The sequence below is a fragment of the Neoarius graeffei genome, chromosome 3, assembly GCF_027579695.1.
Source record: "Neoarius graeffei isolate fNeoGra1 chromosome 3, fNeoGra1.pri, whole genome shotgun sequence".
Lineage (NCBI taxonomy): Eukaryota > Metazoa > Chordata > Actinopteri > Siluriformes > Ariidae > Neoarius > Neoarius graeffei.
The window spans coordinates 113495289-113519772 of NC_083571.1; the positions used below are offsets into that span (position 1 = coordinate 113495289).

General features: G+C 41.6%; 1 protein-coding gene across 2 annotated transcripts; it reads left to right on the forward strand.

Moving 5' to 3' along the window:
* Positions 1-3829: 3829 nt before the first annotated feature.
* mgat2 (alpha-1,6-mannosyl-glycoprotein 2-beta-N-acetylglucosaminyltransferase) lies at positions 3830-24098 on the forward strand. 2 transcript variants are annotated; one of them, XM_060917908.1, is made up of 2 exons: positions 3830-4022; positions 22367-24098. In XM_060917908.1, exon 2 carries the CDS (start codon positions 22615-22617, stop codon positions 23953-23955), a length of 1341 nt encoding a protein of 446 aa, XP_060773891.1. In that variant the 5' UTR covers positions 3830-4022; positions 22367-22614; the 3' UTR covers positions 23956-24098. The 2 variants fall into 2 exon arrangements, with proteins under 2 accessions (XP_060773891.1, XP_060773893.1); XM_060917910.1 differs by lacking the exon at positions 3830-4022 and adding an exon at positions 4030-4498.
* The last annotated feature ends 386 nt before the right edge of the window (positions 24099-24484 follow it).

The window sequence follows — 24484 nt, forward strand, 5'->3', positions numbered from 1 at the left end:
TTGCCTGCGACCCTGTAGAACAGGATAAAGCGGCTAGAGATGCATGGATGTTTTTAGTTAGATGAAATACTTAAAAATGTCAAGGTTTATCAGACTGCCACAGAGTGTCTGACAGGCCCAGGACCTCAGAGTGTTAAGGCCGAGGCCTTTTACAGCTACAGACCAAAGTCTCATCTCATCTCATCTCATCTCATTATCTCTAGCCGCTTTATCCTGTTCTACAGGGTCGCAGGCAAGCTGGAGCCTATCCCAGCTGACTACGGGCGAAAGGCGGGGTACACCCTGGACAAGTCGCCAGGTCATCACAGGGCTGACACATAGACACAGACAACCATTCACACTCACATTCACACCTACGCTCAATTTAGAGTCACCAGTTAACCTAACCTGCATGTCTTTGGACTGTGGGGGAAACCGGAGCACCCGGAGGAAACCCACGCGGACACGGGGAGAACATGCAAACTCCGCACAGAAAGGCCCTCGCCGGCCACGGGGCTCGAACCCGGACCTTCTTGCTGTGAGGCGACAGCGCTAACCACTACACCACCGTGCCGCCCATACCAAAGTCATATAAATAAAAATTGATAGTGAAAGTAAGAAATACCGTTACCGACTTGCTCAACTAAGACTGATTTGACTTCATTGATTGTGGGTTGACTCTCATTAAAACAGGATAGGTGTTATAACTTATGCAACATGCATGTACATGCATGCATTTTCACTGATAAAATGTAAAAGGCTCATTAAATATTCGGATGAACTGAGACGATCACATTCTGAAGCAAATTAAATACTCTCATACTGGTAACTTAAACACACAAGTTACATATATTCATCTAAATGCAGGTAAACAATGTGTTTTTGTTGTTTTATATCCAAATGAGAGTCGCATCTTACCCGTCTGTGTTCTCGCTTCTTGAAGGCTGACCTTGTGGCCGATTGTTTTGAAACAATCTGACTTTCAGTTGTTCGTTCAGTTCTCCGTTCATTCACTTCTTCCACATCAGGGCGAGATGGCAGCAATATCCAGTTTAGAAATAAGACGGCTGGTCCACTCTTTCTCTATTTTGTCCATACTTCGCCATAACTGCTCGGCTCAGGCAATTACTAAAGCCCGGGACGAAACAGGACGTCACCAGTTTTAGCAACAACTGCAGGGAGGTCACTGCCTAAGCAATAGGTCATGTCCCATTTCATCCCGGGTTTTAGCAACAACCCTCAGCTCACTCCGGGAAGACTGGTGCAACTGAACTTTGCTTTTTTTTTTTAATAAATAAATAAATAAATAAATACTTTTCTTATCTTGTAGTTTTCTTTTTCTTTAATTGTTCATACTGCACCCTCTTTCAGTATGGACTTATAGCCAACGCTCCTCAACAGATCAAAGGTCTCGTACGAGTCTTCAATAAAATGTGCAGAGCAGAAGAGAGACCACTTCGTAGGCGCCCAGTGTGCCCATGAACTTCTTGCAAAATGTGTCCTAATCTTTGCAGTTTGAACATTCTTCTGCCATGAATGCAACGTAAATCCACCTTCTGTTGTGTTACTGCACCTGCCAGCAACACATCTACGTGGCATGGTGATAAATTAGCTCAAAATGGAGGGTCGGACTTGCAGTCAGCTCTGTGTTTTAGTATAGCGGAAATGGCGATGAGACCGATAGCCTTCCTGCTGTGACGTTATGGATGTCAAGCATGGGCGATTGCTCTAAGACAACGAGGGAGGCTCAGCTTCCTCTAAAAATGACAAACATCGTGTAGGATGAATTGCGCTAGGCTTATGTTATAGCCGACCTTATAACATTGCTATTTCAGATCCAGAATCATAGAAATATATGTGCTCAACCCAACTACAGTGCGAAATCATTCCGTTATAACTTTCCCCAGTTCGCCTAATGTGCGCGTGAGTTTTTCTCCCTCGTGACAACACGATGCAGCGCAGCCTCAGTGGACTTCAATGGCATTTGGGAGCTATGCGCTTTTCAATCTCAAAATGCAAGATGGTTATTGGACAAATACTGCGAAAACGCCCGCCCACGGACTCCCAGCCTCACAGTGGGAGGGACATGGTAAAGCTTTCCGCGAGGAGACTGGTGATTGGTGAAAGCGGCCGGATATTTTCTTTGATTGACAGCTCGTTTCAAATATAGACAGGCAGCGGTGAATTTCAGTTCAGTCCCATGCGGATTCGCAAGTGCTGTGGTGTATTGTAAGAGATCAGCTTACATTTCGATTTCATTCATTACATACGGTTTCTACCAGCTTTTTTAGTTTGTATATATTTTCATTGTAAATAAAGTGTAAATATAGTGTTGTCAAGTTTGCTATCTTAGTTCCAGAAATTTTGTTTATTTGAGTGACTGAACTTGAACTTGAGGGGGCTAGTCAGCTAGCAAGAAAGCTGCACACGGATGCCAAGCATTGCTGATTTAATTTTGGCGAAGCCATTTGCCAGTCTTCCTTTCAAGGAAAAAATTTAAATTAAAGAGCAGGGTAGACCAACGCCTCAAACTGACTTGGTGAAAAAGGTAGGGAATAATACTCGTTCCTTTCAGCTCTCCTGGTACGAGAAAGTGAATTGGCTAACAGCAAGTGACCCACATCAACAACAGTAAATAGGCTACTTTAGTAATATGTCATGGATGGACCAAAAATATAGAATCTATTTAAAATGTTTATGCTGAGTATATTATATTGGAATATATATTTCTCTGGATATGAATTAAACACAGCTACAATTTGGAAAACATTTTTAAACAAAAACACAGCCGAGAACATTTCACACTACAGACCTGGATTAAAAGTGAAGGGTTATCAAAATTGTCAATAAAACATTTCTCAGTCAAAATAAGTAAAATATAGGAAAAGTGTCATTGAATGAAATGTGTGGCACCCAGCTCTATGTTTGGCTCCCCAAGGGCCTATTGTGCCTATTCCAGAACACTCTGCTGTTACTGCTGAGGTTCCTGACAAAGAGCTGCTTTCAATAATGATCAATTTTTAAACAACATGCCACAATTTTAAAATATAAAATGTTAAAATATACCCCCCCCAACACCACCATCATGTATATTGGACAGTAGGCTAATGGGGCAAAAGAACCTGTTATTTCACAGTTTGTGACCCTGCCAACAATCAGCCAGATCAGAGGCAAGAGTATGGGCAAAATTGATGTGTTTTTTCTTTTTTCTTTTAAAATCTGGAAATATCGTAACCGACCAGCCTCCCCTGTTTGAAAGACTACCAGCCGCCACTGATGTCAAGGTCATTCACTCAGACCGCTACCTACAGTATATGAATCACTTTAATTGTAAAAATTACTATATTAGATTAGATTTATGGGCGGCACGGTGGTGTAGTGGTTAGCGCTGTCGCCTCACAGCAAGAAGGTCCGGGTTCGAGCCCCGTGACCGGCGAGGGCCTTTCTGTGTGGAGTTTGCATGTTCTCCCCGTGTCCGCGTGGGTTTCCTCCGGGTGCTCCGGTTTCCCCCACAGTCCAAAGACATGCAGGTTAGGTTAACTGGTGACTCTAAATTGACCGTAGGTGTGAATGTGAGTGTGAATGGTTGTCTGTGGCTATGTGTCAGCCCTGTGATGACCTGGCGACTTGTCCAGGGTGTACCTCGCCTTTCGCCCGTAGTCAGCTGGGATAGGCTCCAGCTTGCCTGCGACCCTGTAGAACAGGATAAAGCGGCTAGAGATGATGAGATGAGATGAGATGAGATGAGATGAGACCCCTGTGGATCAAGTGGCCACAGAGGGCAAAGTGTGAGCTTGGTTGTGACGTCATCACTGTCAAGGCGGAAAGACGCCTCCGAAGGTGCGATGCATTCTGGGAAAGAGGTAGGCAGAGGGTTCGGGTTGACCAGGTTCACGCCTGTGATTTCGACAGGGGTGTTTTTTTTCCTCCCCTCCTGAAGCTGTAGGACTAGGAAGACGAAAACAGAAATGGACTTAAAATAAACGCACAGCTAATCTCGCTGCTATGACAGCTGCAAGTAACATGACACAGAACCTAGGGAGGTAATAATAACTATAATAATAATAATTTAAGTGTGTTGAAATGCAGAACTGGTTGCGACACGTTTTGACTTGCTCTTCCTGCTTCCTCTCGTTAGCTAACGCTACCTTGCTAAGCAACTAACTAGTCGTGCAATGCTAGCTCTAGTGATGTTATTATTATTAGCTTGCTAGTTTTCCTCAACACGCCGTAATATCACTCGGTTCTAGTAGAAAAAATATATATATATCCTAGAACCCAGTGTTCCATGTTGAATTCATGTTTGCGGTGTAATACAGGATTCTCAGCTGGAATATTTAACGTCGGCTAAATGTTCCTCAGACAGTTAGCACGCTAGCTAACATGCTAACAGGCTAACTTCCTGGTGAACTCTGAGTTTGTGCAGCTGGACTCGACGCTGTTTCTCTCACAGCGGTTTAGCGTGAGCTTAAATCAACTTACTGTCACGTTTACAGAATTTCTCCACGCTTTTAAACAGGTATTGGGTTTTATTTACTCTTTGTGTAATGCCAGTTATTTGCTTTTAAGTTTTATATCAATGCGCCTAGTGTCGTGTGTGTGTGTACATGTGTAGTTTTGCTCTTTTCTGTTGAAGTGCCTCTGAAATCAAAATGTGTTTTCGTGCTTTTGGTCCCTGTTTCTGACTGTTATGGACAATTATGAATATCTGTCGGGGAAAAAAAATCCCACACATACTAGGTTATATTCTTTCTTAATTTTGATAATAGTGGGTCAGTTCCAGGAAAATAATAAAACCATATTCAGGCCTAGAAATTCATATATTTTTTCACCAGCCAGCCGGACTTGTTCCCTTCCAAAGTAACTCGCCAAACAGAAAATCAACTCGCCAAAATTTGTTCATGTATGAATTTTACTTCTGTCAAAAATAACACAAAAGACAGTAGTTACCATTGTTCATGACTAATGTACATTTATTTCAAGACCTGAGTATTTTGATCCTGTTGTAAATACATAAACGAGAACAACACAGAGCACTATAATATAATATATAAAACTTGGCAACTTGGTGTATGAGTATTGAAAACAAATATACTGACTATCATGACTATAGCACCCAAAATATGTCCAACATGCTTTCTGTATTTAACCATTTATGAGAGAGAAAGCATTCGGGGCTTCATATTGACTAGGAATCAACTTGAAAAAAATGAACTATTCCATAAAAATCGTATCGCAGCCAAGGCCTACCCCGCTCCCACGTTTGCTTATAAGTCAGTCCTTTGTCGTTTCTCCTTCTCGTACGCTTTATCGGCGGCCTTTTTCTCCTCTTCAGACCGAGGTCGCTTTGTCCCCGTCTCTGGCGGTTTCTGTACACCTTTCAGAAAATTCCACATCGCAGCGTAGCTTTGGCAGATGTAGATGTAAACAACAACACGTGTTTAAATGGGCGATAATGTGGCCACATCTATTGAATTTGATAACATGAATTTGATAACGATATTCAACGAGATGCGTTATATGCATGCGCAGTAGTGAAAAAACCGACAGCCTGACTCGTACACCATATGATTCGGAATTCTTCGGTATTTCCCGTCCTGCCGATAAACACATCGATGAACACAGACATGGCACGCGCTTAATATGTGGCGGCTTTAGTTGACGATGTGTCTGAATCTTCGCTTCATATATATATTTTTTATTTTCAACTAGCCAGCCAGGCTGGCTAGTGACTAGCCTGGGAAATCCCATGCTGCTTTGCACAGTCGTTCTGATCTGAAAAGACAGCATGGAAACTATGGTCTAAAGGCTCGCTTGAGTTAGGGAGCCAATCAGAGAGTGGGGAGGGGTGGAAAGACGGTGACGCGTACTACTCGACAAGCGGAAGCTTGTAGTTTATTTGGGACTGTTTACGGATCACATTTAACATGGTGGCGAGCGATACGAACCAAACTTTCGATCAAGCTTTAGACACTGTTCTGAATAGTTTAGAGCAAAAGTTTGTTTTAAAAAAAGAACGGCGTTTGGCGTTACAGTCTTTCTTTGACACGAAGACAGATGCCTTTGCCTTGCTCAATCACACCTCCTAACAGCGCTAACCTCTCGGATATGCTCGTTGTTTTTTTGGTCAAAAACATGTCTGTTGAATGTTCAAATACAGAGGGTCCAGCTTCTCTCATATTTGTCTTGCACAAACAGCAGTAATCATTCGGTGCCATTGTTTTCCTATTTTTGTTTTGCCTTCTCTTTCTCTTTCCTTCTCTTCTTCGCCTCTTCGTCGCTCTAACTACGTCACCGGGTACAACTGCCATGATTGGCCATGGGCTACGTATACGCCAAATGATAGACATTCGCAACGTCCAATAAACGGCCGTTGACAATCATAAACCACACCTCCCCTACGAGAAATTCAGTAGGCGGATTCCAGACCATATTTCACTTGTGATATGGTCTGGTGTTAACCAGACTAGCTAGTGACAGGAATTACCCGCCAAATGACAAATTAAGTCACCTCGGGCGACCGGACCACCGCAAATTTCGAGCCGTGATATTTGATGGTAAATTCTGTACTTGAGCAGCGGCTACAATTATCGACACCTTAACGATCTTGTGGCCATTACAGAAGGAGAAAAAAAAACTTTCAATACGTAAATTGTGCTTGAATAATTACTCAAACTTCCACTGGAAAAAAGTGACTTGATTCCTGATTAGTATAGGTAATCGTATGGGGCCGAGTAAAATTAAGGATTAATTTCATGAGTGATTTTGAAGTTTTCAAAACTTCGAAATCACGAGTGAAATTGATCCTTAATTTTACAAGGAACCATATGATTACTTGTTTATAATACATAAGGCCAAATTACTCAATTCTGGCATGACACGAGGACCGCATTTCTGCAGAATATCATCATCTTGTTTCGTCAGGCTTTTGGACTTGTTTGGCTTTTTACCCATTCCAACGAACGAGCCAATAGCGTTTCAGAAATACAGCCCCTTGTTAAAGAAAAAAAAAGCCCTCCTTGATTGACCAATCAGAATTGAGTAATTTGGCCCTATGTATTATAACTGAACCAATCAGGGCGCAAGACTGTCTTGCACGTTTGAATCAGTTTCTTTTTGAATCAGTATCTTTCATCATCACACGGCGACATGATATGAGGCCCATTTCTTAAACACGGAAAGCCAAAAATTCTTACTTTTTTTGGTATTTTCATTTTCACTTGCAGCTTTCAATTGGTTTATCATTTATTCGTCAAATATAGCGAAACGCGGCATTGCTGAGTCAGCAGAGTCGGCCATTTTGTTGACAAAATTTGCTAATTTTTGTAACTGTAACCAAGCAACGAACTAGCCAATAGCATTTCAGAAATACTGCCACGTATTAAGGAAAAATGCCCTCCTTGATTGACCAATCAGAATTATGTAATTTGGCCCCATGTATTATAATTTAGTGTGTCAGATCACGTGATGCCGTTCCGCAATTATCGACACCTTTTGTCCACAGCAGGGTTTTTTCTAGAAAAATTTAGTATGAGGGCGCTCACCATGGCGAGGGAGCGAAGTGAGGGGGGGGGAGTTGGTGCCGGTTGTCCGTCCCCCGCCGTGCAAAGCCTTTGAAAAATGCTCCAATGGGACATTCTGAGGCTATCTGAGAGGGAAATTGTAACAAATTGTCTGTCAACATTGAAAAAGAAAGAAGTAATCTTCTTCTGCCCCGGACAGTCTTTGGCTTTCTTCCGCTTCGTGCCGCGGGATGACATCTTTAAATGCCCAAGTGTCAACAAAAACAACTCGCGAACTATTTCTGTCAAAAGCTCCCGCGCCGGTGGGTGAAAGGTCATTCAGTCTCGAGAAATCTCGTTCTACAAGTCAGCTGACCTTGTATGTAACCCATGTCAAATCTCGCGAGAGCAGCCGCGACAAGTAAACAACTAAACAACATGGCGCCTCAGTCTCGAAAACACCAATTCGGATTGTTTTTGCACCGTCTGGCGGTGTATCTACTATGATTGGAATATTTTTGGAGCAATTATAATGTATTTGATGATCAGACACATTGTCACGTAGTGTTGCTGGGATGTTTTCACGGAGTCGGTAAGGGGGCGCACGCCGAGAGTAAGAGGGCGCAGCGCCCCTGTTCCCCCGTTTAGACGAAAGCCTGCACAGTTATCGACATCCAGATTATTCATAAAAAGTAATAGTAATAATAATAATGATCAGTATGTGGTGTTAAGTTAACAAAACATAGTTTTTATTTAGAATTTGTTTTGCATAGATAATGTTTAACCTGTATCAGAAAATCTTTTTGTTCCACTTTCTAAGTATTTCCGTATATCACATTTTGTTAATTTGTCGTTGTTTGTATTAATTTCTAGTTTTGTTGTTTACCAATAAATATCAACAGGCAATTAATATTCTAACCACATGAAGCTCCAGCTCAAAGGTCGCATGTCATTCCTCGAACCAAATTATAAAATATCTACTGATATTGTAACATGTGGTAGGGATTTACAACAAACTGCAAAAAAAAATAATCTGAATGGAATAGAAAAATCTGTATATTTCAAGCATATAATATACAGACACAGTGGTATGCAAAAGTTTGGGCACCCCTAGTTAAAATTGCTGATGATCTCCAAAAGGCATAAAGTTGAAGATGATTCATTCCCTTTATATTTTAAGCAAAAACAATTTTTTTATTTTCATCTTTTACATTTTCAAAGTGACAAACGAAAAGGGCCCAAAGCAAAAGTTTGGGCACCCTGCATGGTTAATACCTAGTAACACACCCCCTTTGGCAAGTATCACAGCTTGTAAACACTTTTTGTAGCCAGCTGATAATCTTTCAGTTCTTCCCTGGGGGATTTTCACACATTCGTCCTTGCAGAAGGCTTCCAGTCCTACAAGTTTCTTGGGCTGTCTTGCATGCACTGCTCTTTTGAGATCTATCCACAGATTTTCAATGATGTTTAGGTCAGGGGACTGTGAGGGCCCGGGCAAAACCTTCAGCTTGGGCCTCCTGAGGTATTCCATTGTCGATTTTGAGGTGTGTTTTGGATCATCGTCTTATTGTAGGACCCGTCCTCTTTTTAACTTCAACTTTGTTACAGATGGTGTGATGTTTGCTTCCAGAATTTGCTGGTATTTATTCGAATCCATGCTTCCCTCGACCAATGAAATGTGCCCTGTGCCACTGGCTGCAACCCAACCCCAAAGCACGATCGATCCACACCCATGCTTCAGAGTCGGAGAGGTGTTCTTTTCCTGGAATTTGGCACCCTTTTTTCTCCAAACATACCCTTGCACATTGTGGCCAAAAAGTTCTATTTTGATTTCATCAGTCCACAGGACTTGTTTCCAAAATGCATCAGGCTTATTTAGATGTTCATTTGCAAACTTCAGACGCTGAATTTTGTGGCTAGGACGCAGGAACAGTTTTCTTCTGATGACTCTCCCATGTAGGTCATATTTGTTCAGGTGTCGCTGCATAGTAGAACAGTGCACCACCACTCCAGGGTCTGCTAAATCTTTCTGAAGGTCTTTTGCAGTCAAACGGTTTTTTATTTGCCTTTCTAGCAATCCAACAAGCAGTTCTTTTCAGAAAGCTTTCTTCATCTTCCAGACCTCACCTTGATCTCCACTGTTTCTGTTAACTGCCATTTCTTAATAACATTACAGCCTGAGGAAACAGCTACCTGAAAACACTTTGCTACGTTCTTGTAGCCTTCTCCTGCTTTGTGAGCATCAATTTTTATTATTCAGAATGCGAGGGAGTTGCTTAGAGGAGCCCATGGCTGCTGGTTTTAGGGACAAGTTTGAGGAGTCAGAGAATTTAAACAGCTTTGAAATCTGCATCATCTGACCTTTCCTAACGAAGAATTTGAACAAGCCACAGCTCAATAAGCTGATTAAGGTCTGGAACCTTGGTAAAAGTTACCTGAGAACTCAAATGTATTGGAGTGCCCAAACTTTCACATGGTGTTCCTTTTCTCTTTTCACTCTCCAATTGTACAAAACAAAAATAATACACACATCTTGCAGAAAACACTGAAAAGAAATGTCATCTTTACCCTTATGCTTTTTGGTGATCAGTTCATCTTCTGCTCACTTAACTATTCACAGTAACAGACAGTCAGGGTGCCCAAACTTTTGCATGCCACTGTATCTGGTCTAATTCTATTTATTGCAATAGGATTCCAAATACTCTGTATAAACGTTCCATTCTGTTATGAATCAGAAAAAAAAATTATAAATCAAAGCACTTTTTTTTGTTTTGTTTTTTTTTCATATAAAGTACTTCATCGACTTCAACAATGTTACACAAAGATCGATCCATAACAGTTGTAAATGTCCCTTAATCCCACAGGGTGTCGATAATGGTGGACACCGGTGAAAGTGATCACTATTATCAACACCTCGCGTTACTTTTCAAATGCGCGTTTAGATATAAAATGGCGACTGTCGAATGAAAGAGTCAGAAACAAAGGTTTCGACAAGCAGCTCATGAAATATCAGTGAATTTGATCAGTAAAAACATGTCCATGATCTTTCCACCATGTTCACCTGCGATGATAACGTCCAGGTTTTCCGAAAAATTACTGATCGTGCTAAAAAAAAAATTCCATCGCAGGGTAACGAACTGTCATCAAAGGGCGAGGGTTTTTTTTTTTCTTCCAGTTGATTAATTAACCAATAATAACTGTTGTAACTGAAACTCACCTTTTTTTGTAAAATTTATTTATTTATTTATTTATTTTTTATTGGTAAATCCGAAAAGGTGTCGATAATTGTAGCCGTCGCTGTAGTCATGTGTTCCTCAATTTAAATGTTCTGTAATATTTCTATCCTACTTTTCTGGCTGTCTTGTCCAACACATTGTTGCTTGGCTGAGAAGCAAGTTCGTGATGACTTGTGACCTGGGGGTTGTTCAGTGGTGAATGTGTTTCTCCCTCAGGCCCCGTTTACATTATTTCGAATCAGCGGATCATCAGATTAACGTTTTTAAAACGATTCGCGTACACACAGCAACGCCAATACATGATTCGCGTGCACACAGCAACGCCAATACACGGATACGCTAATCACATGACTAATTAGACAGCACGTCACATGATCCCAGTGCATATCGGGCATGCGCAAGTCACTCACCACTTGCAAGTGGAAGGATGGCAAGCGAACACCTCCTCCAGCAAATAAACACACCTGGCTGTGATGTTCATGTTCTCACTGAGTTTAAGCGCCTGAAGGAGGTTGAAATGTGTAAATAAACCTCAGTGCGGCTCAGCGCTTCCTCCTGCGCTCCAAATCACTCCGCCCTGAACAGCGAGTGCCCTCTGGAGGGTGCGCACTCTGGCCCTGCATAGCTCACAGAGTGCACGAGTGAAGCGCACGAGCAGTGATTCGGGACTGAGCCGCTGTGTGTGAGATCCCAACGCCAGCGAATCAGAAAGGTGGATGTCACAGTGACGTTGTCCAATGACGACGTCAGCTAGAGCTCAGCACAGCGTATCCGCGTATTCTCAATGTTTACACAGCACCGGACCAGACACGAACTGGATTGAATACGTGGGCTCTGGCGGATTCCCGTTTCCCGGCGTTTTAATGTGAACGGACAGTGCATCCGCGAAGAAAACGAGACAGATACGGTCTAATGTAAACTTGGCCTCAGACTGACTGAGAACAAAACAATTATGACTTCTCCATTATGGCTTTTCAGTCAAAAAAAAGTAATCCACGTTTTTTTTTTTTTTTCACCGTTCCGTTTACCATGTCCGAGGCATCTTGGTGACCCTGTGGGTGTCTGCTGCTATTAGTGCTACCTTCAGACTACCTCAGTTCAAACGTATATAGTCCCTCCAAAAACAGTTAGCGTTTCATTTTCCAGGATAGCATAATTAAAGTGGATGGGTGAGGCTGAAGGTGACCGTTTCAACCTCCACAGTTGAAACTAGAAGGGCGCTTGGTAGACTGCATACTGCTGCCAAACCACAGATTCGGATTTGCATCAAAATCTAATCGCTTGTTTCTTGGCCCATGGCCCATATTTCCTCAATTTCTTCGAAATCCATTCACTACTTTTTGAGTTATGCTTAACAAACAAAAAGAGGTGAAAACATAACCTCCTCCAAAAACATTGCTATTTACTGTAGGTTTCCTAAGTTATCATCATGCGTGTTTAGATTTTTCGGACATGTGGTATATCTCAAACGCTATTGGCTGCTGGTTAAGTTAAGATTAGTCAAGCACTTCATCAGAAAATCACTCGGTCGGACATATGTCTGTAAAGTTATGTTGCTGAAGTAATAATTATGTAATAACAGGGTTCTCCAGAAAATCTGAAGTAGCCTGCTCAAAAAGGATAGTAGGTGGTTTTGGAATTTTGCCGCTTTTCCACTACAAACGCGGCTGAGTCGGGCTGAGCCGTGCCGTGCTGAGTCGGGCTGAGCGGGGCTGTTGGAGTTGCATTTCGACTACAACCGCGCTGAACCGTGCTGGCTGGAAGTGGGTGGACACATTGGGTGGAGTTAGCGAAAGTGGGTGGACGTCAGGTGATGTCGTTAAGCAGCGCAAACAGTGACATCAGTGAGCTTTTAAGCGGTAGTCTCACGACCCGAATAGTAAACAATAAACATGGAGGACATGGAGTCGTTAGTGTTGCTGGTCTTGGTGCTGTGGCTTGTTGTCACCGACAACGCGGACAGATACTGGCAAGAGCGTATAGATGAGGCGAGGCGCATAAGGCTTCAGAAATTCTCGTAATTTGTAATTCTTCTCCTTCCGGGTTTGCGGTGTTTACAGATCCCAGCGCGCTCGCGGGGCGTGTGTGGGCATGTGAGGACACTCCTCCTCACCAATCAGTGCACAGGGGAGTGTCTGCTCACGCCCCCAGCCTCACTCGGCACGGCTTGGCTCGCTTCAGCCGCACTCCAAAACGGTGCGAGTTTTAGGGGCTAAGCAGGGCTGAAACGAGCCGAGTCGTGCTGGTTTTTGGTAGTCGAAACGCAAGCCGTGTCGGGCTGAAGTGAGCTGAAAAAGGGTAGTGGAAAAGGGCCATTTGTGGCGCTAATGCTGGGGGGGGGTCACCATGCGCCTCCCCCCAGAAAATGTAGAAATTTACATGCCTTCTGGTGCACTAAATTACTAACCATTTCCCTGTAAAATATTTGCAAAATATGTATGAAATTTCCCACCAGCTGTATGAGGGTAAGTCAAAAAGTTCTCAGACAGACGTTATAATTTCAAAAGGAATTGAAAAGAATTCAAAGAAGGAATTCTCCGATGGAAACATGGCTTGCAGAAGTGTTTAGACTTAAATGTAGGATATGTAGAGAAATGGCTTTATTTTCATAAGTAAAGATTTTTTTTTTTCATTTGTTTTAGAACTTTTTGACTTACCCTTGTACGTGTGCCTGGCTTTCTTAGTTCCCCTCTGTAGTACGCTGCCTGGCTCTGTAACATAACTACATACGCTACGACGTGGTCCGGCTCAGCCGATCAGAGCACGAGAATCAGTCAACAAATATGGCGTCGCTTCCAGTCATGCTAGACCCCGAATCGAAGACACATTTGTGGTGAAATTATTGGATTTGCAGCAAATTATGGGCAGCGGAGACTATATAAATCGCTTGAACATTGAAAGGCAAGTTTTGGGGGTTTTTTTGTTTTGTTTTCTGAAATCTGTGTAGGTGGAGAAAACTGCCAGTTGCTGGCGCTTGTGGACATCTCTGTGATAACTATGATCGATTCACACAGGAGAACTGATCTCCGTATAAACCACAGAAATTACATTACGTTACATTACAGGCATTTAGCAGACGTGCTTATCCAGAGCAGCCTGGGGGTGTTGGGTGCCTTGTTCAAGGGCACTTCAGCCATTCCTGCTGGACCAGGGAATCGAACTGGCGACCTTTTGGTCCCAGAGCGGTTTCTCCAGCCATTAAACCGTGACTTTCCCAGGAGTATCTTCACGTTATATCCATGGTGTTTGCATTAAAAACTCCATGTGTGTGTTCTGTGCGCCTCATTTTACTTCAAACAGTTTTGTTTTGACCTTTTATTGTAAGAGCTGAATCGTCAGTTGGTGACCCGCCCATAATAAGTGTAGAGGCTTTACTTGTGCTAAGAACTCAGTAATTTACCTTAAACCCTTGGAGGGGAAAAATATTTCTCTGACACGTCATTTTAAATGTAATCTGTATTTTATTGTTCTGAGTTATAACTTGTCTATTACTTGGTTTTGTTTTGCTTGTGTTTTTAGCTTGACTGTTTTATGAACTCTATTAAGGTCTTTACACACAGCACAATGCAAAAAAAAAAAAAGATCATTGTCGAATTTAACGCAGAATTAATAATTAGGCCTGTCACGATGATAAATTTTGTTGGATGATATATTGTCTCAGAAATTATTGCGATAAACGATATAATTGTTGACGTCTTTTCAAGACAATTTTATGCCACTAGTAAAATAATGATCATGCAAATACACCCTTTCAAAGAACGGTAAACTTTTTAATTAAGTCAAATTCTTCAATTCAACAGTGGAACGTAAAAAATATATAACCTAAAGAAATAAAACAACAATCAAACAAAACCCCTCACAACAAAAACAATAAATAAAATACAATCTATGGCTCTTAAAAATTGCACTTAAGTAAATATTAACTTGGCACAGGGTAATAAAGACATTCTTTTCTTCACAGGCAACATTCCGCCAATCCAGTTTCTCAAAGATTAGTACCCAGATACAGGCTTTCGTCTAAACCGGGGAACAGGGGCGCTGCGCCCTCTTACCGAAATGCCGATTGAACCCCAAGTCACACTTAGGCCATGCACTTATATGCTACTGCACAACATGCAATCTTTCTCAAAACGATCTTTTCTCCGTGAAAACATCCCAGCAACACCACGTGACAATGTGTCTGATCATCAAATACATTATAATTGCTCCAAAAATATTCCAGTCATAGTAGATACACCGCCAGACGGTGCAAAAACAATCCGAATTGGCGGTTTCCAGACTGAGGCGCCATGTTGTTTACTTGTCGCCGCTGGTTTTGCGAGATTTGACATGGGTTACATACAAGGTCAGCTGACTTGTAGAGCGAGATTTCTCGAGACTGAATGGCCTTTCACCCACCGGCGTGGGAGTTTGACAAGTAGTTCACGAGTTGTTTTTGTTGACACTTGGGCATTTAAAGATGTCATCCCGCGGCACGAAAAGGAAGAAAGCCAAAGACTGTCCGGGGCAGAAGATTACTTTTCTTTTTCAATGTTGACAATTTGTTACAGTTTCCCTGTCAGATAGCCTCAGAATGTCCCATTGTAGCCTCAATTTTTTAAAGGCTTCGCACGGTGGGGGGGAACGGACAACCGGCACCATCCCCCCCCCCCCCCCCCCCCCCCCCGTCGCTTCGCTCCCTCGCCATGGTGAGCGCCCTCATACTAAATTTTTCTAGAAAAACCCCTGCCGATAAACAAAGTGCAAAATAACGTATTGCCAGCTGTCATTTGGATAAACATAACAATGATTAGAATGAGAATGATTAGAATGTAGGCAAGGGCGTAGGTTTGGTATTAACATTGGTGGGGACAAAAGCCCAATGCCAACCCCCAGTGGCGTCAACTTCAGGTCAACATTAGAGGGTCACAATATTTTGCTCTGCTGTGTTCCACCAAAAGAGTCTCCATCATCTCTCCAAAGGCCAGACTTTTAACATTTGAAGCTCAGAACTGTAGTAATTCATGAAGAATAATAATATGCAATTCATTTGAGTAATTGCAAATCTTGCATGTGGTGATTAACTCAGTCTACCAATTTGCAAATGTGTTTTACAAGCGAATAACGAATTGACTGTCGGCATGGTGTATGTTCTTTTCCCCTCATAAATGGAAGTAAAATACATCCGGAGCCTTAAACACTGCGTTCCATGAGGCTGGTGGGGGAGTCGGCTCTCTTCTGCGTGATATTTATGCTAGTTTAAGCTGATATGTGATTGATCTAACGGTAAAACAGGACGAGGGCTCGAGAACTTTTTTGACATGTTGAAAGGTTACAATTTTACTTGGCAACAGAATGTATCTGAATTCTGATTGGCTGTTATATTGCCCTTCTGTTGTCTTCTTGGGCGGAGGGCAAGGGGAGGTAGTGACAGGGTTCTCCAGAGAAGTTTTTAGCCAACCGCGTTCAAATGAACTGCCTCGAAAACCAATCAGTTCAGCGGATGTGTGGACTCGGTATGTGATGTTTTCAAAAAAGAGGCAGGAGTAACCAAAAATTTCTGATCGAGAAGGCGGAGACTATTCTGCTTATTAGGTGAAAATGTTTTATTTGATTGTTCGTGGCCCAGACACCTTTTAATGTCCACATCACCATTGGGTGGTGGTTGTTGTTTACATGTCATGTTACACGAACTCGGTCAGGGCTCTGCAGGTCTTAACTGAAGCGCTTCAAATTAAGGGTTAGCGGGCTGCTAAAGTTTGCCGGCACTTCACAAGCAGGACTCGGTGCAATATTAGCCAACGTTGGCACAATCTGTTATGATTTAATAATGTCTTTGTGACCTTAATGAACACCAGTTGTTGTCGGATTGTTATTTACTACATGCCACACAAACTTAGAAAACAGTCGTATTCATATGTTGTCGTTTTTACACACTGAATACGAACTGTTGTTAACTGATTAATTTTACGAGCTAATCTAACGTTACATTCCTTAAGGACAGTTTGCTAGCTTGCTAACTAGCAGCCGATCACTGCACTGCAACCGCACTGGCTAATTGACATGGTAGCCAAACTTGCTTGCTGTTTTCGCGACCACTCCTCCAGAGCGGATATTCATGAGCGAATTTTGCGTGGTTTCGCCCAGTGGAAACCTACAGTAACCGTTTGTGTACCACGCACGGAGTGTGATTTTTTTTTTTTCCCTCCCTTCTTCAATCAGAAATATTGGTAGGGACACGTCCATATCCAATTCTACACCTATGGTCTGTACAACGGAGCAACGTGTTGTCTTTTCCCCATTCAGTGGATCCCCTGGCTGGATAACTGTTGCATACTGGGAGGCCCCGCCTCTGACGGAGCCGCATGAGACGACAGAAAATAGCGCGGTTTTTTATTCAGTCATTGGGTCAAGCTAATACTCTGGCAACTTCCCTATGTAGATGTACAGCGCGTAAATGCCAAAATCGCGGTAAAAAAAATGACAGAGTTCATTTTCATTTACCGTACGATATATCGAATATCGCGACAGGCCTATTAATAATCTCATTAGACGTGACTCATTCCACAGAAATGATTGCGTGGCAATGGAGTCGACGAGTTGATGCTTATTCTTTTACAAATAAAGGGGGAAAGACGATTTTGGATGCATCCTATCCTAGGAGGCAAGAACGTGGGAAGTTTCACTGCCTGGTTAAGGAGGTGCTGAGGCTCATAGCAAGCTTCATCACTTCACAAAGTAGACAATTCCTGTGTCCGAAATCAGTCCCTACTCACTATGTAGTGAACTAGATAGTGAGTTCGCCATTTTGTAGTGCTGTCCGAATGTATAGTGAGAATTATTATACCCTATATCACATCCTATATCATTCAAAGTATCCCACAATGCACCGTGAAAAGTAGTGTACAACCAGTGGGTACTAACCAAGCAATATATACCGTCATACACTGCGGTCGCGCTGAAAGAAAAAAAAAATCTTGGGGTGAATGGACGGAGGAAGAAACGCATTATAAACGGACATTCAAGTACAATTAAAAATAGTAAGAGAATTGGAAATAAGCTAAAATAGAATAAGATAAAATACAAGAATAAGTTATAGCATAGAGCGAGGAATTAATCAAAAGCCTCAAATTTTATTTAATTAAAGGCAGCGGCAAAGAAGAAAGTATTCAGCCTTGATTTAAAAGAACTGAAAGATGCAGTAAGACACAAAGTACTTTTGTATTTATTAATGTAGGAAATGTGCTCAGTATAATATGGATTTATCACAATTTTATCACATGCATGTATTTATTATTTTGAAAACTCACCAGCTGACTGATCTGGCACGTTTTAATTGTGCAACAGTAATGACGTCAATAACAGCCTGGCGGAGTACTGTCCGAAAGTGCCCCCCCCAGTTTTCATTTTACCAATGAGCTCACTATAAAGTCCTCTATGTAGTAATTCCCTATATAGTGAGTAGGGAGTAGTGAACGAGTGAGTGATTTCGGACACGGAACGTCTTTAAAGTCATTATCTTTATAATTTTTGTTTCCTTGTTAAACAGCACTCGGTTTTCAGACACAAAGTTACCGTTCAACTACTATCACAGGAGAACTGAAGGCATATTTTTTATCATCAAAATTCTATTTCTCTCATTTTATTAAATATAGGAATGCATTTTTGATCGCTATTTTGTCGCTGCTATAGGAAGTTCTGAGTGTTTGAAATACGCTCTGTAATATATCAGTCCATATGTCAAAGCAATGGCCGTAAACGAGATTCGTCGAGACCTGTGCGAGACATCGTAGGACGGAAGTAAAACATACAGCGGAAATCAAAGCGACCGACATCCGCCAACGTTGTCAAAAGACGCGCACGCCCTCTTTCGAACGCTGATGTAATCAAGCTGGAAGTTTTGTTTGTTTTGATAGCAATCAGGAAAGTTTGAAAAAAGTAGGCAGTAATGGTCATTTAAACTCATTTTTGTGCAATATTTCATTTGGAAAACAGTTTTCAAAATGGCGGCACTGACACCTGGCTGACACTTGACGTTTCGAAGTCTCGCACAAGTCTCGTGAAGATCGCGCGGATAAGCGACGCCTGCCGTGGACCAAACGAACTCAATTCAACACAGCTAAAAACCGAATAGGCCGATAAGTATAATATTTAATTGCAATTAGTTGCCAATACGAGTCACGATATAAGGTTACTAAAACCCAAAACGTAATTGAATAACACGTTAATTAAGAAATGAAGCAAGTTTAAAAATGACTTCAGTTCCTCTTTAAATGCCTACGGAGTATTCAAACTCCCTACATATTGACTTTTGCAAACTAATAATATGGAAATATGTGTAATCAGATACAGCCAAACTGAATGAGAGACTCCACTGAGCCTGCAGCAGTGTGATGTTTCCACAGCCTGTGCCTGATTGGTTGAATGTGTGCCTTTTGCGGAGAAAATATTAGAAAAATCGAATGTACTGCCAAAAAAAAAAAAAAAAAAACTTTTTTTTTTTGTGCGCATACATGAACACTTGCCTTTGATGTTCATTTATGGGATCGTCATTCAAAAAAAATTTTTTTTGATGAAAAAATCATGAAGAATCACTATGCATGTGTGTAAACCTTTAGTATGTTACGTAATCAAATTATTTTGGCATACAGTACCAGTCAAAAGTTTGAGCACCCCTACTCATTCATAGGTTTTTCTGTATTTTGACTATTTTCTCCATTGTAGAACAACACTGAAAGATATCAAAACTGTAAAATAACATAACATTTTCTGGAATTATGTGGTAAACAAACAAATTTTTTATATTTTACGCTCTTCAAAGTTTACCTTGATAACACTTTACACACTTTTGGTATTATCTTAACCAGCTTCATGAGGTCGTCACCTGGAATCCTTTTCAATTAACGGGTATGCCTTGTCAAAAGTTAATTAGTGGACGAGTCTCTTGCCTTCTTAATGCGTTTGAGATCAAATAGTAAATAATAAAAATACAGTAAATGGCCCTTTTATACACCACAACTGTCGTGATCCATATTATGTCAAGAACCGAACAGCTAAGTAAAGAGAAATGACATCCAGGGCTCGAAATTAACTTTTTTTCTTTGTGTCCCCCAGTGGTCCCGAATTCTGTGTTGTATTGTCCCGAATGGAAGCAATAGTGTCCCCATTTTTTTCCTCTCTGAAATAACCAGTGGTTAATATTATCATATGAAGTTACTATTATATTTGTAACTATGCGATTTTGAACCCTTTATATCATTTTTACAATAAGTCACAAAACACAAGCGACACATGTCCTATACATCATCTACTTCAAAATTACAGTTATTGCATTTTCAGTTTATTAAACTTTGGCGATCTCACTGTATGAATAGATACCCGTTTATTTAAAGGGGCCAACTAGCTCATTCAGAAAATGTTTCAGCTCATTACATCTGCAGTACACTTTAGTTGAAAATAAGACCCCTTTTATGTTCATTTCATCTACTTATACCTTGAATATCTGTTGGCATATATAAGGCCAACTTATCATTTTCACCATTACCGTTATCCATTTTTATGTAATATACCTGTTGCCCCATTCAGAGATGTTTTGAAAGCCATCAGCCATACCATCAATAGATGAAATGCCCTTGTCTTGAGCAAGGCACCGACCCCAACATTGCTACAGGGACTGTAACACTGTAAAAAACCGTAAAGTCACTTTGGATAAAAGTGTCATATCATATAAGTGCAAACAAAGCAATGTAATGCAAGTTTTTTTATTGTAACCTTTAGTCATAGAAATCATTTACATTATTTCCAGTGCTTAATTTCATTTTCTTTGACCTAGATAAATTTCCCATTCATTTCTATGGAATTATTTGAAAAACTACACACATTTTCAAACATCCGCTGCTCTGGCATGCTTTCACCTAGAGACATGATTCAAACTTTAAAACGTAGAGAAACTTCTCCTCTGTGGATCTGGCATTCAACTTTTTGCTAGGTTCTATACTTTTGGCTCAGACCCAGCTCAAACACCATGTGGGTTCCTGGAGAAATTCCGGCTTTATAATGGGTGTCTATTGCGTTACACACCAGTGGAGCTCGTTAAGTTAGAGTGTAGAGAGCTTGGAAAAATAGCTCAAACTTTCTCATTTAAACTGTGTTTTCAGCCCCAATTTTCACTCTACACACATAATTTTCTCAAAAGTAGTAGCCACACTTGTCCTGATTCACACAATGTGTCTACCTACACGATAGGACTTGCAGTTTTTGAATGAGAAGCCTGAAAGTGAGGAGAGGACAGGCGCGCAGCCCCATAGACTGCCATTATAAACGTGGCTGCGCTTTGACTGTTAAATCAGAAAAGTCATTCGTTTTTAACTCACTCTAGTGTCGTCAATTTTTACACTACAGACAAAAAAAAGTACCGTATTGGCCCGAATGTAAGACGACCCCCCCCCCCCCCCCCCCCCTTCCAAGTTCATCTTTGGGGAAAAAGTTTTTTGAAGACCAAATGTTCATTCATATAAAGCGTATTTATTTCAAAATTCTGTTTAAAATTAGAGGCTTTTGTTTTTCACATTTAAATAGAGGTCATTTCAGTCTCATTTCCGTGAACACTTTTTTCATAGAAGTAAAAAAAGAGGCTAAACTGCAGGCTACTAGACAAGCCAAATTAAAACATTTAAATTGCATTAATTCAACAAATTTGTCAGGTTTAGATTGAAAGTTCATAAACTTCAGAATGTCAATGCATTAACTTCCCATAGCCTACGGGTATATGGAATAAATTTGCAGAACAGTGCAAATGCTTTAAACAATGCATTAAACAATACATTAAGGTTTACAATAATAAACAACTGAAACAATGGAAAGGGTAGTTTGCTAAATTACAGCTACTCAGCACAAAGATCCTCAGCCTCACTTTGCTCACTCTCACTGTCCTCACTTTCACTTTCGTTTTTGGCGGCATTTTGTCTAGTCCGCGAATTTAAGACGACCCCCCTTTTTAAGAGCTATTTTTTACAACAAAAACACCGTCTTATATTCGAGCCAATACGGTACATCAGTGTGTTCAGGAGACCCTTGTGGCACTCAATGTGAAATAATTTTGTGAATATCTCCTTCCGTTTTCGTGTAAACCCCCGTTGTTTGGAGGGAGCGCTCTGACGGAAAACTGCCCTTTTTGTGTGCCCCTCCCCCACCCGCGCGCTGAGCAGAGAGAGACAAAAATACAGTCCAGCTCAGCTCCGGCAACTGTGACTGCTACGCGCACTGCATCACTCTCACGATTTCCCCCGGGGGAATTGTCGTCTCTAGATCTATTTTTTTCCATTGTCCCGGGATTGTCCCAGATATGATAATTTTGTGTCCCGATGACATTTTTTATGGTCCCCGGGACGTCGGGACACCGTTAGTTTCGAGCGCTGATGACATCCAATCATTACTTTAAGACATGAGTGCATTTAATTAATAAAAATAAAGAAAAACCATTGAATGAGTAGGCGTGTCCAAACTTTTGGCTGATACTGTATTTATCAGTATAATTAGTTGATGTAACTCCCTAATGTTTATTCTGCAGTCAGTTAGAAGTTGGATTCACATGCTGTATTGTTAAACCGGCAGAGTAAATCTTTAATAATGGAAACTAAAATGGCTACTTGTGTTATTTCTGCTCCACAGATCTTAAGCTGCACCTGTCCTGCCTCTAAGCACAATGCCTTATGGAGTTCTCCCTGGGCAGCTTTGATATCCCGTCAGTGGTACCATTCCAAAATTAGAGACCTTGGGATAAAAGTTAAATATTCTCCAAAAAGGTTTGCAAGTCAATCTGGAACACACACCATTTTTGGATCACAAATCTACCTACCTTTTTTTTTTTTTTTTTAACTGTCATTTATTTTTACTATCCCACTGGGTGAAAGCTTATCATGAGATTCCGAATCTACAAGAGGAAAGTCGTGATCCTGACTCTGGTGGTTTTAATCTGCGGATTTGCCGTTTGGAGCAGCGGAAAACAGAAAAGAGGAAGTCCTGTTTTTCCCAAGGAAGTGGAGGCTGTTAAGAAAAGCAGCATTAGTAGCCTGGCACAGGTCACAGCTTCAGTAACCCGGAAACCAGTCAATGACACGCTTCCAGAAAGGCAAGTTGTCCCCAAGCCTGTGATGGATAATACCACTCTGGTGTATCGGGGGATCGTGTTCCAAATCAACTTTGACCAGACCTTGAGGAACGAAGAGAAGTTCAGGTCAATACGGCAGAAGGATGACCTCGTGGTAGTAGTTCAGGTTCACAATCGACCAGAGTACCTGAGGCTGCTTGTAGAAAGCTTGAGAAAAGCAAAAGGCATTGAGAATGTCCTACTTATATTCAGCCACGATTTCTGGTCCCCAGAGCTTAACAACATAGTTTCGTCCATTGACTTCTGCCTCGTCCTTCAGATCTTCTTTCCTTTCAGCATCCAGCTGTATCCTCAAGAGTTTCCAGGAAATGACCCTCGAGACTGCCCCAGAGACATTGCCAAGAACGACGCCTTAAAACTCGGTTGCATAAACGCAGAGTACCCTGACTCTTTTGGCCATTACCGTGAGGCCAAATTTTCACAAACCAAACACCACTGGTGGTGGAAATTACATTTTGTGTGGGACAGGGTCCGTGTGCTAAAGGATCACAAAGGACTGGTGCTTCTTATCGAGGAGGACCACTACTTAGCCCCAGACTTCTACCATCTTCTCAAGCTGATGACGTCTCTAAAGAAGGAGCAGTGTGCCGACTGTGACATCATTTCACTAGGGAGCTACGGGCACATCGGCTACGCCAGCAAAGCCAACCGAGTGGAGGTGAAGGCCTGGAAATCCACAGAGCACAACATGGGCATGGCCATGGACAGGGATACGTACCAAAAACTCATCCGGTGCACAGAAACATTCTGCACCTATGACGACTACAACTGGGACTGGTCCCTTCAGCACCTAACCGTGAACTGCCTGCCCACTTTCTGGAAGGTCATGGTGAGTGAAGCTCCCCGTATCTTTCATGCCGGGGATTGTGGCATGCACCATAGGAAGACCGCTTGTATGCCAATTGATCAGAAGAGAAAGATAGAAAGCATACTTCAGAGCAGCACAAACCAGCTGTTCCCCAAAAATTTGCTCATCACAAAGAGACTGCCAGCATCTGGGGGTGGTGGAATAGCCCCTCATGTCAAAAATGGAGGATGGGGTGATATCAGGGACCATGAACTCTGTAAGAGCTATCTTCGGTTACAGTGACCTTATATGATTTTTTGTTTGTTGATTTGTTGTTTTTATTTTTCTTTTGCATCCTCTAATGAAAGCCTTTACAAATTCTTAATGGACTATTTCTTTATATTGCCTGTTTTGTTGAAATATTCCAAATAAAAAGGTATATGGGATTGGAGTTTGGTGATTATTTGTTTAATCTCAATGGTGCTGATGGCATCGTGTTTAATTAATAAACAAGTGTAGTTGTGTGAAAACTAAAGCTATGTTCACACTACAGCTCGTGATGCTTTGCGATGGGTGAGGCAAAAGTTGTGGCCACACAGCAGGTGAACATTTGACTGTCACACCTTTGCACACTTGGGCCTGGTTCAGCTTGAGCGGCCATGCGTGTTCACGGAGCATGTCATGCATGCTCTTGGGACCCAATCATTATGAGAAACACCTGATGCTGATCAGTGCACACACACACAAGGATGCTGTTTTCACAGAGACTTTGTGAAATATTATCACTGTCTAGTTTGTTTCTTGCCATGTTTATGGCGCTGGTTAAATACTC